The sequence below is a fragment of the Sceloporus occidentalis genome, unplaced genomic scaffold (assembly GCF_023333645.1).
Source record: "Sceloporus occidentalis isolate IW3139 unplaced genomic scaffold, rSceOcc1.0.p SCAF_1, whole genome shotgun sequence".
Taxonomy (NCBI): domain Eukaryota; kingdom Metazoa; phylum Chordata; class Lepidosauria; order Squamata; family Phrynosomatidae; genus Sceloporus; species Sceloporus occidentalis.
In genome coordinates this window covers 172618129-172634017 of record NW_028316981.1, presented here as the reverse complement: position 1 = coordinate 172634017, position 15889 = coordinate 172618129, and the positions used below count along the sequence as shown (strand labels likewise).

Below are 15889 nucleotides of genomic sequence, written 5' to 3'. Positions count from 1 at the left end.
ATGTTATTAACATTTGTTCTTCAATCCACTTCTGAGATTATCCAAATGTTTTGATAATTCAGCTCCAGACTGATAGAAATGACTATATAAGCAAATGAATGTGTTAGGGCAAAGGTAGGAGCAGGGGGGCAATGATGGAGTTGGCTCCAGACAATCCTGATGAGAACCACATGACGGCAGTTGGAAGGACTGCACCTTTGCTGGTGTAAGGCCTTAGTGTGATTGGGCAAATGCCATTCAACACACACTCATACCCATGCTCTCTTGCCTACCAACTCATCCACTCATTTGTTACTTAACATTGAAGAATACACCGAATTGGGATCTTCCATCTGCATTCTGAAGTGATGCAGTCCTGTCATTTCAAGATTCTGCCACATGCAAAGACCAGGGGCCCATTAAAACTACAGAATGATAGAGCAATGATTCCACTTCAGCTGCCATGGTTCCATTCTGTAGAATCCTGGGGCATACACAGTCCTCAGCCAGAAAATTATCTTCTAGTGCCTCTGACCAAACTACATGGGGTGCAGCCATGGCATTTAAAAGTAGAATCATAGCATTGTAATTGTGTAGTATGAATGAGGCCCAAGAGCATCTATTCCTCTCTCTAGAGCTACAACTCAAGGAGAGGCCATGAAAGCACAGAGAGAAGTGTGTCTACATTTCTTCAACATCTCTCCTTGAGCTTGCTGATGAAATAAGACCAAGTCAAGATGTGGTCTGTCTATGAGCACCTTGTTAGTGACGAATACTACCCGGAGTAAGAAGAAGTACCCCACCTTAAATTTAAGAAATGGGCTGCTGAGATTGTTGCAGATGTGCTGGTAAGTTATTGAAAGAGTAAAGGGAAGTGTGGTCTTTTTAAAACTATAGTTCCCAGAAATCCCCTTGGCTGACAGATTTTGGGAGAGATAGTCCAAAATAACTAAATGGAAATCCTAGGTTCTTCCAAAGAGTACTCAAGTTCAGCTGCACTACTTCTGTCCTAACATTTAAAATAATGACAATGGCCTTCATAAAACAGAAAGAGATCACATTCTAACATAGCCATTTCCCAGCTATCCCCAAAAGGGACAGGTCATTGATGCATCAGGATTCAGCAGTATTTTCTGGGGTGTGTGTGTCACCCATTCAATGCATGGTGGCCCTCTACATACCTCAAGGTTGGCTGTGAGCTGAAGAATTGGGCCAGGAGAGCCATTTTTGTTGGCCAGGTCATGTAACATCTCCACCATGGCAGACAGCAGTCTTGCAGCCAGAACAGCACAGAAAGAGTCTGATATGTTGCTGATGAATTCCCTGGGTAAACCAGTTGCGTGGTAAAAGGGAAAGGGGGAGAGAGAGAAAAAGTGAAATGTAGGCTAACACATCCCACTCCTTTTCAAAATACATATAAACTGACCAACATTGTCCCAACACATCAAAAAATAAAATGTGAGAGACAGATGAGGCATAACTTATGGAACAAAGGTCCATCACTAGGGTTAAGTGCCACCAAGCTGAAATGGCCTCCTGCTATTAAAAATCAACACTTTCCTACAGCTGCCACTTTGTGCTTAGCTGGAAACTGATGGAAAGGATACTGTTGTCAACACCAAGAGCCAGCGTGTCTGTTCCAGAAATGGCGGTTCAATTTTAGGAGTTGTAATTGCCTTGCCATCTGCATTTTAGAAGGAAGCACTGGAAAATGTACATTGAGGGTTCCCACAGGAACATAATAGGTGGTACTCAGGCCATGGGATGAACATCTTAGATAAACAGTCAGTGATATACCAGTTGTACTCATTCCCAGTTACACCTCTGAGGCATGGCATGTAGAATTCAGATGGCACCCCTATGGGCAGAAGATCGATTATAGGTATGGCCAAAAAACATGAAGGTTGAACGGGGAGGAGAAAGCTACATGTGAAGTCAGCTACACTCAAGTGGCCAGTTCTCCCTAATCCAAAGGGAAGTCTTATCATAAAAGCTGTATGACCATAAAACTCTCTCACAGAACATGGTAGACTCTCTTTCACTGGAGGAAGTTCAATGCCCACCTCTCAGTGATACTTCAGCAATGGATTCTGATGCTTCAACTGTGGATTCTAGATGGTTCTGAGGTACCTTATAACCATGATTTTATAAGACTCTTCAAAGTTAAAGGCCTATGTATGAGTAAAGAGAATAAAATGGGTGTGGCTTGAAAACTGCTTATAAAAGGTGAAGGAAATTGTGTTGTGGATCTATGCAGTCAGTAAGAGAACTCTTTGATAAGAGTTTTTGTCAGATTAACTTCAGCTGTAGAGATAAGAGCAAGCTGTGCCAGTTCCTTCATAGGAGAATGCTCTTTCAGTTTCTTTTCCCTAATTAATTAACTGGAGAAACCAGAGAACCCAGACTGAAAAGAAGGCTACAGGAATGGAGAGCAGGGTTTGATTCTTGCTTTAGTCAATAACCACTGTAATCTTTATACAAACTTTTTTTTATTAATTTTTAATTGTTTTACACTTGACATACAATACCTTACATTACACCATGTGACCCACCATATACATATACACAATGCCCATATCACACAATATACATACATACAATAACAACTGGTGTCAATTTTCATATAATACTTATATTACATATAATGCTAGCTTATCTTAAACAATACTATGAACAATATTAGCCAAATCTGCTCTTTTTAAGTAATCTTTATACAAACCTAAAGCAGACGTTCCATTAGTTCAACTGATAACACTTCTTTCCAAGACAGATTGCACTTCAAATTTAAAAATTGTACTCCAGCATGTTGAAACCTACTCATAGAGTTCATTGTATTATACAAGTGAAACCTATGCATTCAAAAGCAAGGTTAAACATGCATAGGATTGCAGTTGTGACACACAAGTTGCATTATCAAAATGCTACAGTGCTCTTCCTTGAAAACCAGATATGTTTTCTTCAATTTTTGTATTAAAAGTATTAAGCAAGTTAAATTCCAAAAATTCAAACAGAGGAAAAAAATAGTATAAGTGTTGTTTAACATTTGCATGTATACGTGGTGGTATACATTTGGGAGCAGACACGAAAATAATAATAAAAATTTGAAAAGTGAAAAAAAGTCAAAAGATGTAGAATGAACTGCAGATTAAAAAAAGAGGAAGAAAAGTTCATGTGCTACTCACCTACACAAAGCCTAAGTAATATAACTTCATCAACTTTTGACCGTGGCCATTTCACATATAGCAATAAGGTAGGAATCTTTGGTAATGCTAGGTAACTGTGAACAAGCAATATATCTAGCTCTTTGACTCCAGCTTCATTGCTTTGCTTGCACAAATGAGTAAAACTAACTAGGAGGCCAGAGTTTATAGTGACATTCAAACCAAAGATCTTGGCTTGGATAGGCTAGAACTCATAGTTACTGGCTTCCTTAGAAGCACCCCTCCCCCCAAATCCTGGTTTTGTACATTTCAATAAGCCATAATTTACTGGTTAATTTTATTGACTCACCCAAAAGGACTAACAAATTGGCTACATGCAATAACACACTGCTCATTCACAATGTCAAATAAGATAAAAATCCAAGGTCCTCAATATGTCTGAATGTAGCCATTTTCTTAGTTGATAAGCCCATATAATATTATTGCAGTATTGTGATGGGTCTGGACTTCATTGCTGGCTAACGGAAAGTAAAACCTGGCTACCAAATCCAGCCGTATTTTGTAGACACGTGAACTTTGGACTTTCTTTGCTTTAGCACTACATCTGAGGGACCCAGTCAACTCGCACAATGGTCTTTAACCACAAAGCAATGGCCTGTTACAGACTGCCAAAATAAAGCTGCTTCGGGTCTCTTTGGAGGTATGCTATTTAAATTATGCATGGGTCCTAAGAGTCCGGAGGTCGCGCCAAAGCCACACTCCATTTCTAAGTACTGGAGGGCAGCTTTGGTGCAGCTTCCGGATTCTTAGGATGCATGCATCATTTAAACAGCATACCTCCAAAGAGACCCGAAGCAGCTTTATTTTGGCAGTCTGTAACAGGCCAATGTAATGATAATGAAGCTGTGTTTTTCTTTCACTCCCTTTCTCTATATCTCTCAGCCCACCTGCTAAACATAGGAAGACTTTTAAGGTGTCCCACAGCAAAACCAATGAGAGGGGCAAACATACAGAAGATTGATCTGATCATATTATCATCCAGGTTCTAGTACCTTCAAAGAGAATTCATTTCTGAGTGACTGCCTGAAATGTAATGACCGTATAGAGATGACACCATGTCTCAACTTTCTTCCCCCAGAAAGTTATCCAGAGCATGTGATTTGGTGATGAAATACTGAACTGGCTGCTAGAGAAGCTCTATGATGACATGGATTTCCTAGTCTGTCCTGGTGTTCCATGTGATGAATATGGAATGGATGAATGGTGGTGATAGAGATTAGTCTGTGGAAAACAGTTGCCATTTTGGAACTTTTGGGGTCTGCTACAAAGGTACTGCTCCATAGACTTACCATGGCTGAGCTTCCAACCAGTCCCCCAGGAAGCATCGTAGGTCATGAGGAAATTCTTCAAAGAGGTTGCTGAACCGTCCTGGAGGCATGTCGGAGACAAGGCTCCACAGGGACATCTTGGAATTGGTCATCCACCACAGTGGTTCAAGTTATCTGTTGCAATACACCATACAGAGGAAGTTATAGCATATTGGTCAATCTGGGAGTGTCTCATTTACTGCTGAAGGAGGGCCTCTTTCACCAACACCATCCCCTCAAAAAAGATCATCTATACAGGAAGCTACCCTGTACCACTGTCACAGTTTTACCGTAAGTAAGTTGTTTTGGGGGTGGATGTTCAAACCCTTCCAAATGTGAACTCCATGAGATGGAAACAAGAACTACTAATTTAACAGATTTTTATTCACATGAGGAATAAAAGAAGATAACAAAATTTATTAGTGAGGACAGCATTACTTGGGTTGTGAATTTCTTTCTACATGGAGACGCTCAAAGCAAGGTATATAAAGTCCCAGTTACAAGGTGAGAGTTCTGAAAAGTCACTTTTTTGGACCATAACTCTCCAAATTTTCCAAACAACATGGGCAGTTCTTAAACCCTGTCTAAAGCTTGGATTTTTTTCTCCACCCAAATCCCAACTCACTCTTCCAAAACATTCAAAAGATTTCTGTCTTCTCTTATGTTAACATTCCACTTCCCAAAAATCTTCTCCCCCACATCCTGTCATGCTCCAAAACTCAGTTTGTTGTATCAGGCCAGACAACTCCAAGCCTAGCTTTATCCATTCTGGCTAGCCTAGAGAAGGGAATTCCAAGTGAACTCTGATTGTTTACAAGCAGAATTGCAGTACATGCTGGCTGATCATTCCTTTTGCAGCCTATGGTTTGTTTAGCATGATTTCTGAACTCAGTACTCTGGCTTATCTCTTCTCCAGCAAGCCAAAAAAAGAACCTGCAGTTATTCTCAGGTTCTTTCTCTGGCTCACTGAAGCAAACCAGAATGCCAACTGCTCACTAAACAAACTACAAATGGAAGCTGTGTGGTTTGTATAGTCACTCCTGCCTGAAACATGGGCCATCAGCCAGCATGCACCAGTATATTTATTCATTTGCAAGCCAGAGGCCTGTTACAGACTGCCAAAATAAAGCTGCTTCGGGTCTCTTTGGAGGTATGCTGTTTAAACGATGCGTGCATCCTAAGAATCCGGAAGCTGCACCAAAGCTGCACTCCAGTGCTTAGGAATGGAGTGTGGCTTTGGTGCGACCTCCGGACTCTTAGGACCCATGCATCATTTAAATAGAATACCTCCAAAGAGACCCGAAGCAGCTTTATTTTGGCAATCTGTAACAGGCCAGAGTTTCCTTAAAATTCAGTCCGTTGTGACATCTGAAATCATCCAATTTATTTTTGGATCATACAGTTTGTATAATCCTGATTTTTAAGTGCAGAATCAGTGCTTAAAACAATGAAAAATGGCTGCTAGGAAACAGAGTGGGATCACATAGAGAAAATTAGCTTTATCCTTGGGTTCTGGCCAGTAAATGCTATGTGCAGCTGGCAAAACAAACTGATTTCTATCTTGAGCTGGATCTCAGAGAGAAGACTGTATATCTAAATAAAATATGGTAAGTTTGCTCCCACAGAAGATTTGCTCCTCAAAACATGTGCATCTGTTTACATCCATTCCTCACACCAACCACATCCAAAGTCATACTGTAGCAATAGGTAGGGAATCAAGACAGCTGTATTTTTCAGAGGAAACAAAGCAAAACATACAGTAGTCATCTTGCACAAAAGGTCAGAGCTAAAACAAGTGTGTATCTCTACTGCCTCTTATTTAGGGATAATTGAATTTCAATGTAAATAATAAGAAAGAAGGAATTCGTGCTGCCAGGCTTTACTGTGGATATTTCCCAGACCTGTAGCAGCCAAAGAGGATAAAAACACAGGGTTTTGTTTTGTTTTTTGCTCCAGCTTTCCTTTTCTTCAACTATCTTCACTCTTTGCTTTCTGGGCAAAAAGACTCTTACATCAGTTCATAGCAAAATTTATTTATCTATTTTTGTTTTTTGTCTTATTTTTAATTGCAAGTTATATTGTACAACTTAGGCTGCATCTACACAGTAGAAATTGTGCAGTTTGACACCACTTTAAATGCTGCAGTTCCATCCTATGGAATCTGGGACTTGTAGTTTTACAAGGTCTTTAGCTGGTGCCTCACAAAACCACAAACCCCAGATTTTGTAGGATGAGGCCATGCCAGTTAAAGTGGCGTTGTACTGCATTATTTCTACAGGGCAGATGCACCTTTAGTAAACAATCAAACAAATAACCATTTAAAAACAGCTGCAATTCAAGAACAAGAAATTAAACACATGACACTGTGTGAACAGATCATGTTAAGATATAAAATTAGTAATTAATCTTTTTTGCTTTGTTTAGAGGAGTCATACGCTGGAGGAGAAGTTAGAGATTTCATTATTGGATACATCTGTATTTAGGTTCAGAAGATCCATATGATTCACAGGTAGTTGCTAGAGATGCAATTTTATATTAATATATTTAACAGAAACTAAACTTCAGTGAAGCTGTTTCTCTTTATTTGACCCTTGAAAACATGAACATTGTTTGATATTCTTTTTGATGTAGGTGATTACAGTATATACTGTCGGATCTGGGTCAATTTATGTGTGTGGGTTAGTTGCATTATTTCATTTAGCAGGGTTTTTCTCCAAGATTATTTTTTTCCTATTTGAAACTTCTTGTATAAAGATACCTCATAAGACTGCCTTCAGTTTATCAACAGCATATTGGACCACAATTTGTTTGATGATCTTAAGTATTTTGCTGTCTTTAGTAATAGAGCCCAGGTCCCTGAAATTAAAGGAAACTAACCTAATTTTATTATTAATTTATGACTGTTCATTTATAATGAATCGCTCACTATCTTATCTCCTAAAGACAGTTAGGAGTATGGCCCTTGTGATCATTATCCGTTGCATTAAAGAGTTCTAATTCTCCCTTTTGCTTATTGAGAATCGCAGTGTAACCTGAGAGCTGAATTAACCACCGAACAAGTTCCCAATCTAAGTAAAACATGCTGATCCCCACTGGACTAACACAGTGGAACACTCATGTTGAAGTTCATTGTTTAGGCATTCCTTGATTAGATTTAGACTAAGCAATAATACAAGTGTATGAGACATATTAATCTTTTGCATACATTCAAGATACCTAGAAGCCTGAATATGGTCAGACTATTACAAAACATCAGGTGTTTAAAAGCAAAGCGGACTAATATACAAGAATGCAACATTAAAAATAAATCAATTTGTAAGTAAGTAGATGGACTAATTTCTGACTTATCAGTAAAAGTCAAAAAGCCAGGTTTTGGCAGAGTTTTATTGGAGTTTCTATAAAAACTGACAGTTGACCGAATGCAAGCAGACAACATGGTGGTCCAATGACATACTGTACAGGTGGGAAACAAAATTTTCAGGATGGTGGTCCAAAGTGAAAAATTATGTCATATATCTAGTTAAGTGACAGAAGGATTGAGATTGACAAATAATGATATGAAAAACCCACAAGACAGTCAAGGTGATCCATGGTCTCCTCTTCTTTCTCCTTGAACTATTTCCCATTTACTCATCTGTATCAAGATGCAAAGCTAGGTTTTCTTTCTTACGAACATCATCTTTCAGTTCTCTAGGAATTACAATATCTAATGGTTCACAAATATCTAGCCTCTGAAGTTTGATGTCATCATCATATTATCATTATGAGTGATAATTAAAGGTGAAGCCTCATCTGTATCTAATTCTCACTGACTGAAGTAGTGAATGGTTTGAATTTCCACCTCTTTTTCAATGTTTCAGGCATGAGATCTTGAACACTAGAACACCTGAATAGACTAGAAAGCTGGGCCCAAAGCTAACAAAATGAACTTCAACAGGGAGAAATGTAAGGTGCTGCACTTAGGGCGGAAAAATGAAATGCACAGATATAGGATGGGGGACACCTGGCTTAAGGAGACAACATGTGAAAGGGATCTAGGAGTCCTAGTAGACCACAAGTTGAACATAAGTTAACAGTGTGATGCAGCAGCTAACAAGGCCAATGCAATTTTAGGCTGCATCAATAAAAGTATAGTGTTGAGATCAAGAGAAGTAAAAGTGCCACTCTATTCTGCTTTGGTCAGGCCCCACCTGGAATATTGTGTCCAGTTCTGGGCACCACAATTTAAAAAGGATGTCGAGAAACTGGGGTGTGTCCAAAGAAGGGTGACCAAAATGGTGAAGGGTCTGGAAACTATGTCCTATGAGGAAAGACTCAGGGAGCTGGGGATGTTTAGTCTGGAGAAGAGAAGGTTAAGAGGTGATATGATAGCCCTGTTTAATATTTGAAGGGTTGTCATATTGAGGAGGGAGCAAGCTTGTTTTCTGCTGCTCCAGAGAACAGGACCCGAAACAATGGATGCAAGCTCCAGGAAAAGAGATTCCGCCTCAACATTAGGAGGAACTCCCTGACAGTAAGGGCTGTTTGACAGTGGAATGCACTCCCTCTGAAATTGGCAGAGTCTCCCTCCTTTGAGGTCTTTAAGCAGAGGCTGGATGGCCATCTGTCGGGGATGCTTTGATTGAGATTTCCTGCATGGCAGAATGGGGTTGGGCTGGATGGCCCTTGTGGTCTCTTCCAACTCTATGATTGTATGACTTTATGTCCATCAAAGTTAAGATCTCAGATTGCAGAAAGTTTATTAAGGACTAGTGCCTTTTGAGGAAATTGGAAGAATCTGATAAAAAGGTTTCATGGAAATTTGCTGAATTTCCAATTAAATCCAGTAGCTGTGTGAGTATGTACCACACCATCATCTACCAGGGCAAGCTCCAGGCATGTTTCGTTGATCCAAGTAAGTATAAAGGTTAGTAGGGAACATTTTGCTTCCATCTCTGGGAACCCTTTCAGTCTCACATCAAGATGTCTCCCCCTATTCTCCAGGTCTCTGACCTTATCTTGAAGGTATGGGTTGATTTCTTCAGGTTACTGACTTTTCAGTTCATGAGTAATACCTTGCTGTTTGGCAGCATTTGTCATATCTTCAGTGTTCAGACTTTGGCTTCTAAGAGCAGAAAGTTTAGAGTTCACTGGTTCAAGTGCTGAAGATCAATCTTTTTGTAAATCTTTGACTAGATTTTCTGCCAGCTTTTCCAGGAATTCTGGGAAAGGTGTGCCAGTTTATGGTTGTGGTCTATTTTTCATACCCATTTATTTTATAATAATAATAAAATTTTATTTGTATACCGCTATTCCTAGGTAGATCACAGTGGTTCACAACATACAAAGATAATACAATAAAATAAACAACATATATCCCCAGTAACATCCAACAATCTTCCCACACCAATTAAAACTTCAGAATACAACCTAAAACATTACAACATAAAACCATTAAAAACCCCAATACAAACAATAGCTGGATCGAACAAATGTGCATCAAGGGAAGGAAGGATGGTATAATTAATCAGTCGGAGACACAGAGAAATATATTTGGGTGTCATCAGCATACTGATAACACCGCGCCCCGTGTCTCCGGATGATCTCTCCCAGCGGTTTCATGTAAATGTTAAATAGCATAGGGGACAAAATCGCTCCTTGAGGGACACCCGATGTTAGTTCCCTCTTATCAGAACGGCAGTCCCCCAGCTGCACCATCTGGAATCTGCCCGAGAGGTAGGAACGGAACCACTGGAGCGCAGTGCCCCCGATACCCTCAAGCGTTCCAGAAGGATACCATGGTCGATGGTATCGAAAGCCGCTGAGATGTCCAAGAGCACTAACAGGGACACGCTATCCCTGTCCATGCCCAGACGGAGATAATCAACTAAGGCGACCATGGCAGTCTCAACTCCATAGCCCACCCAGAAGCCAGTTTGAAATGGGTCTAGAAAATCAAATTTTCTTGGGACCCCACCCCATAGCCAGATCAGATAGTTTGTCTTTTTCTCCTTCATCTGTTTTAGGCTCTTTTGTAGCTTGGTAAAAGTCTGCTAGGGTTTCTCTGCTATTTGCTTTGTTCCATTCATTTAGATTTCCAATCCTAGTATATTGTTGAAATAAAGCACCTGCATATAAAAAAAAATCTCAAAAGGTTTTGCCAGAGCTAAGCTTTCAAACACCTGCCATAGCTGGCTAGCCATGCCCCCCTCTCCATCTATTCATCTCTTTACAACCTCTAGTTTGTTCCCTAGACACTCTAAGCAGTGTGTATTGTAGGCAATAACCAGTATGAACCCACACTTCAGCAAAAACCCCAGCAGATATCTGTACACGGAGCAGCAGGTTGTATAAAAAGCAAGAAGTCTGTTCCCTTCTCTGCAGTGGTTCCCAATTACAGACAGGCAGGTGTTGTTGAACTAATATAGCACCTGACCAAAGGTCATGTAGAATAGAAATGATGGAAGTTAGAGCCCAGCAAAGCCCAAGGAGCCAGGCCCAGGCAGAAGCTTAAGAGGAAAGTGAAATTTTATTCTTCCAAATCAGGAAACTAGATCATGTCAAACTTCAGTAAAATGCTACTTACCCATGAAGACAGGGTTGCTAGGTTGTTAGAATTAGAGATTTCCCCTGTACTTCTAGATCCCCAGTATGTACGAGGTAAACAAGGAAGCTAAGACTTGGAGTGCCTGCCCCTCACCTGGTCGTGTCATCTGAACTTCCTCCCACTAGCAGCTACAACGAAACAAATGTGCCACACAGCAGGAAATAAAACCAGAGAATAAACGGACAGAGAAGCCGCAAGACTTACACCCTGGCAACCCTATCTCTGTATGTAAACTTCCTTTGCTCTCCAGTCTGATCAACATACCAGATACCACTGGTGTAGCCCCATGGCTGCCCTGCCTATCCTGAACATACTACCTGGTTCCTCTTGGCTCCAAGCCTGGTCTTTTTTGGGGAGTTGTCAACTGTCACAAAAAGGCCTTACAGTAGACCTTTGGCAGCTAACAGTATTCTCCAGAAGATACACATGTTAGTCCAAAAAAAAAAAAAAAAGGGTCGGGAAAAGTTGGCCCAAGTATGAACAACCTCATTTTAAACTGGTTTGCAAACCAGTTTATAACGCAGTGTGACTGGGCCCCTGGATTCTGATTCCTGGCCATGCTAGTATGATACAGATTATGAACCTAGGAACTTGTATTGATTATTATGTTTTAAAGCATCTAAATTTATACCAGAGACTGGATAAAAATGGTTCACATCCCTAATAAATGATAGAAGAAAGAAAGATTATTGTTCAACGCTCCACATATTTGTTGGTATGAGTACAACTACCTCTTGCCCGTGCAAATAGCCAGTTTGCTAGTTTCATTTTGCTGAAGCACAATCTCAACCCTCTTAAATAAATTTGGGCCAAGTCTCCAGACAATCGTAAGACCAGTTTGGGTGTGACTTCATTCCATCCAGCAGGAGAGCTCCATCACTCCATCTACAAGCTGTTTCAGTTCCTATCAGAGCAGGGATGTAGCCAAGGGGGGGAGGGTTCTTGGGGTCCGGACCCCCCCCTTCCGTTAGATAAAACAAATGGTGCGTGCTGCTGCGCCGCCACACCCAAGCCTCATTATAATGGTGGCACTTAGTCTGGACCTCCCCCCCTTCCCAAAATCCTGGCTATGTCCCTGATCAGAGGTCTGGATCCATATTTCCACATTTGAGAGGAGAATTTCAGAGGCCACTGGGCTGAGAACAGAAATGAATCTAACAAGGACTCTGTTAGGATATATATATATATATATATATATATATATATATATCCTATTATATAACTTATTATAAAATATGCCATGCATATAAAACAAACAGAGTGTAATTCAAAAACCCAGTTTCTTCATCTGCTTTCTCCTCCAACTGAGGATTCTTTGCAGCATTGATGGTGTTCCTACAGATATATATTCTTAGCCTGAGGGTGGTGGTGGTCAGGACCACATATACAATCAACTGTGAAGTGTGCCTGTTTTGTAAGAAACAAACACGTAGAAGGTTTTATTCTGTAGTGTTGGGTAATGCAGTGCTGCCCAAGCAATCTGATGTGGAGGACCAGCAATCATATTTTTCCTATGTGTCAGATACTATAGAATCATAGAGTTGGAAGGGATTCCAAAGGCTATTTAGCCCAATCCTCTGCCATGCCACCTGCCATGGGTCTGTTTCCTTCTCTCCTCTCCCCCCCCCCCCCCACCCCACCTGCTAGGATTGAATCTCTCTGTGGCATTTTATCCTGTTCCTGAAAGTGAATGGGAATCAGGATAAAATGCCACTGGGAGATTCAATCATAGCAAATCTTTGGAAATAACCCAGTTGCCACATAGGGTTATTTCCTAGTGTGAATGGGGCCTGCGAAAGAGGGTATTCCTTTTTTTTTTCTTCCTTTTTTTGGACAAAAGTTACATTGCCCCATGGGTAAGACAACCCAGGTTTTTGGGGACAATTTTTAAACTAAAATTTCTAGACTTATGCATTATTATTATTATTATTATTATTATTTATATAGCGCTGTAGATTTGCACAGCCCTGTACATAAAAACAATAAATATAAAAGAGTATGAGTATACACAACAGACATTCCCAGGAGACTCACCATTAACAGTTTTGTGATGTCACCAGAGCTGGAAATGCTACAGAGCAATTACAGGGATTGGCTTAGGAGCTGTATGGAATTAATGAGTCATTAGAAGGAAAGAGTCCAAAAGCTTCTATCACTCTGTAATATCTTCACCTTCCTCTGATCAAACTGGGAGCCACAACTTGTTTTCCCACGTCCAGTCATCACCTGGAAGACTGTGCCTCTAACATCTAGTTTAGCCAAGTGACGCACATATCACAGATAGTTACATGAACACTGGAAAACTGTTCATTCTTGTTGTATGCCTTTGAATTGTTTCCAATTTATGGTGACCCTAAGACAAACCTATCTTGGTAAAATTTGTTCAGAGGGGGTTTGCCTTTGCCTTCCTCTGAGGCTGAAAGAGTGTGAATGGTGGTCTACTGAGTAAATCGTCATGTTATTTTATTTACACATATAGTGAAAATGGAGAAATCCACCCTAGTGGTACTATTGATACAAAAAAGCAAAAAGAGCCATCTTGGTCCATAAGAAAAAAAACTTTTAAAGTCAGTATTAGAGTAATAGCAGCCTTACATCAAACAAAAGGGCACAAAAGTGTGGGGCAGCTCACAGCCCTCAAATGAGAGTTTATCGTGGTGTTATAAGGTTTATGGTTGCTAAAAATAATCTTGCATACGTGCCTTTCCACTTGTTCACCAAACAAGCCATCCCAAGAGATTGATGCTGAACTTTACTCAACCAAATCAAGTCTATTTGAGAATGCGGCCTCTTTCCTAGCTATTTTTAAAATGCTTTCACAAAATGTTTAGACTAGCATTACTTACACTTATACATTAATGCTCCTATTACTACTTGTTACCATAACACAACCACAATAATGTCAACGTGTCAAGCATTGGAGAAGAGACATACCCCAAATACACTGATTCTGCCAGTAGCTAAGGCAGCCTTCCATAACCTAGCATCTTTCCTAACATGGCACTTGTCGTCTTGGACTATGTTCCCCATCATTCTCAGGCAGTATAGACACTGGTTATCATGGCTCAGGTGATGGCAGTTGTATTCCAAATAGTTCTGGAAGGTACCATGTAAGGGCAAGTTGAGCTGGAACAATGGCCTGGCAACATGGAGACCTATATTCAAAATTTCTGTTGAACCCTGAAGCTCACTGTTTGTGTGCTTCCTTCTATTTCAAAGCAGTCATGGCTGGTGGGACCATAGACAGAGTTAATGTCTCAGGAAGAGAGTGCCACCCAGATTTTTGCACTACAGGTGCCAAAACATTGTGGGCTGTCCCTGAATAACACAGTAAAGTATAGCATTGTGAGCTACATACTGACCTCTCCTTTTCTTAAGTAGGTTGCTGGTCAATAGCCCAGATTGGCTGGCTATTATCTAAAATTATCTGGCTAAAATCTATTTATTTTATATGCAGACTTTCTCCTAAACTGGATCCAAGGCAGCTCACAAAAGATACTTAAAAAGAGTGCAGTTTTTAAAAACAGAATTAAAAACATCACATTAATGTAACAAGATAAAAATATAAAATCATTAAAAACATACTAAGTTAAAAATATAAACCATTAAAAAGATACAAAAGCATGGAAAAGGCTCTCTCTCAAACAAGCCTATGATGGTGGCCGGACTGAGTGAAAGCCTTCCTCCTCAGATCCTTAAGTTCTGGTAAGTTCATGACATTGCCACAGTGTAGGCTTTTCAGGGAATTTTAGCCTACATTCGGTCAACTTCATTCTGAGTCTTCCACCATCATCACTCTCGTTTGCATCCCATGTGTTTCATCACCGCAAGCTCCTTATGGAACCAAGGGGCTCTCTTATTTTATTATTTATTTGCAACATTTATATGCCGCCTTCCTCCCAAATGGAGGCTTCCAAAAACAGCAAATTAAAAATGTTTACAAAGATTTAAAAAAACAATTAAAAATCCCCACATTAAACACTATAAAATCATTTAAAAGCCATAGAAAAGTTAGAACAAATAAAAACCTTATCTGCTTAACCATTAAAAGCCTGCTTAAACAAAAATGTCTTTGCCTGCGGGCAAAAAGAAAGCAGGGAGGGGGCCAGCTGAGCCTCTTGTGGAAGGGAGTTCCAGAGGGTGGGATCAGCCACCAAGAAGGCCTCACCAGTTGAGCTTGGGATGGTAGTGGGACTGAGAGAAAGCCCTTTTCCAGGTTAAAACTCTGGCAGGTTCATATGGGGAGATGTGATGTCTCCTAAGTGGCAGCTCAGCATAGCACTGAAAACTGGAGAGGGCTCCTGTACCTTGTAGTTTTGGTATAGAAGAGGGAATTTCAGCAGGTAACAAGCAACACCTGCCAAAATTCCTTCTTCTGCACAACCAGTACAAGTACAGGAGCCCTATCCAGGGTCTAATCTGCACTGCAAAAATAATGCAGTTTGACATCGCTTTAAGAGCCATGGCTCAATGCTGTGAAATTCTGGGATTTGTAATTTTGTGAGACATTTAGCCTTCTCTGCCAGAGAGCTCTGGTGTCATAAATTTTAATTTTAAAAAACCTGGGGCCTCTCCTTTCTCCTATCACTGACCTTCACCCCACTCACACCATCTTTTCAGCATTTTAAAGAGACACAGACGATTGCCATAGCCTGTTTCTGCCCAAAGGCAATTGTTTGGGGTGCTGTGGTGTCACCCCTTCTTAGGGTGCCACCTGGTGTGGTCTGCACTCCCCCCCCCCCCATCTGTCTAGTGATGCCACCAAATCATGGCAGTGGATTTCAGTAACAAATTGC

At 40.4% G+C, this 15889-nt stretch overlaps 1 protein-coding gene across 2 annotated transcripts in view; it reads right to left on the bottom strand.

Annotated features, from left to right (window-relative positions):
* STAT6 (signal transducer and activator of transcription 6) overlaps positions 1 to 15889 on the bottom strand; it is an 85479-nt gene that overhangs the window by 31405 nt on the left and 38185 nt on the right. The window contains exons 1-3 of one of the 2 annotated variants that reach the window (XM_089482407.1): positions 11073 to 11146; positions 4490 to 4642; positions 1161 to 1302 (exon numbers count right to left, since the gene is read on the bottom strand). In XM_089482407.1, the coding sequence (XP_089338533.1) occupies positions 1161 to 1302; positions 4490 to 4620 (273 nt within the window). In that variant the 5' untranslated portion in view covers positions 4621 to 4642; positions 11073 to 11146. Of the gene's footprint in view, positions 1 to 1160; positions 1303 to 4489; positions 4643 to 11072; positions 11147 to 15889 lie in introns of those variants that run through there. The other variant, XM_089482399.1, reaches the window with a different exon arrangement.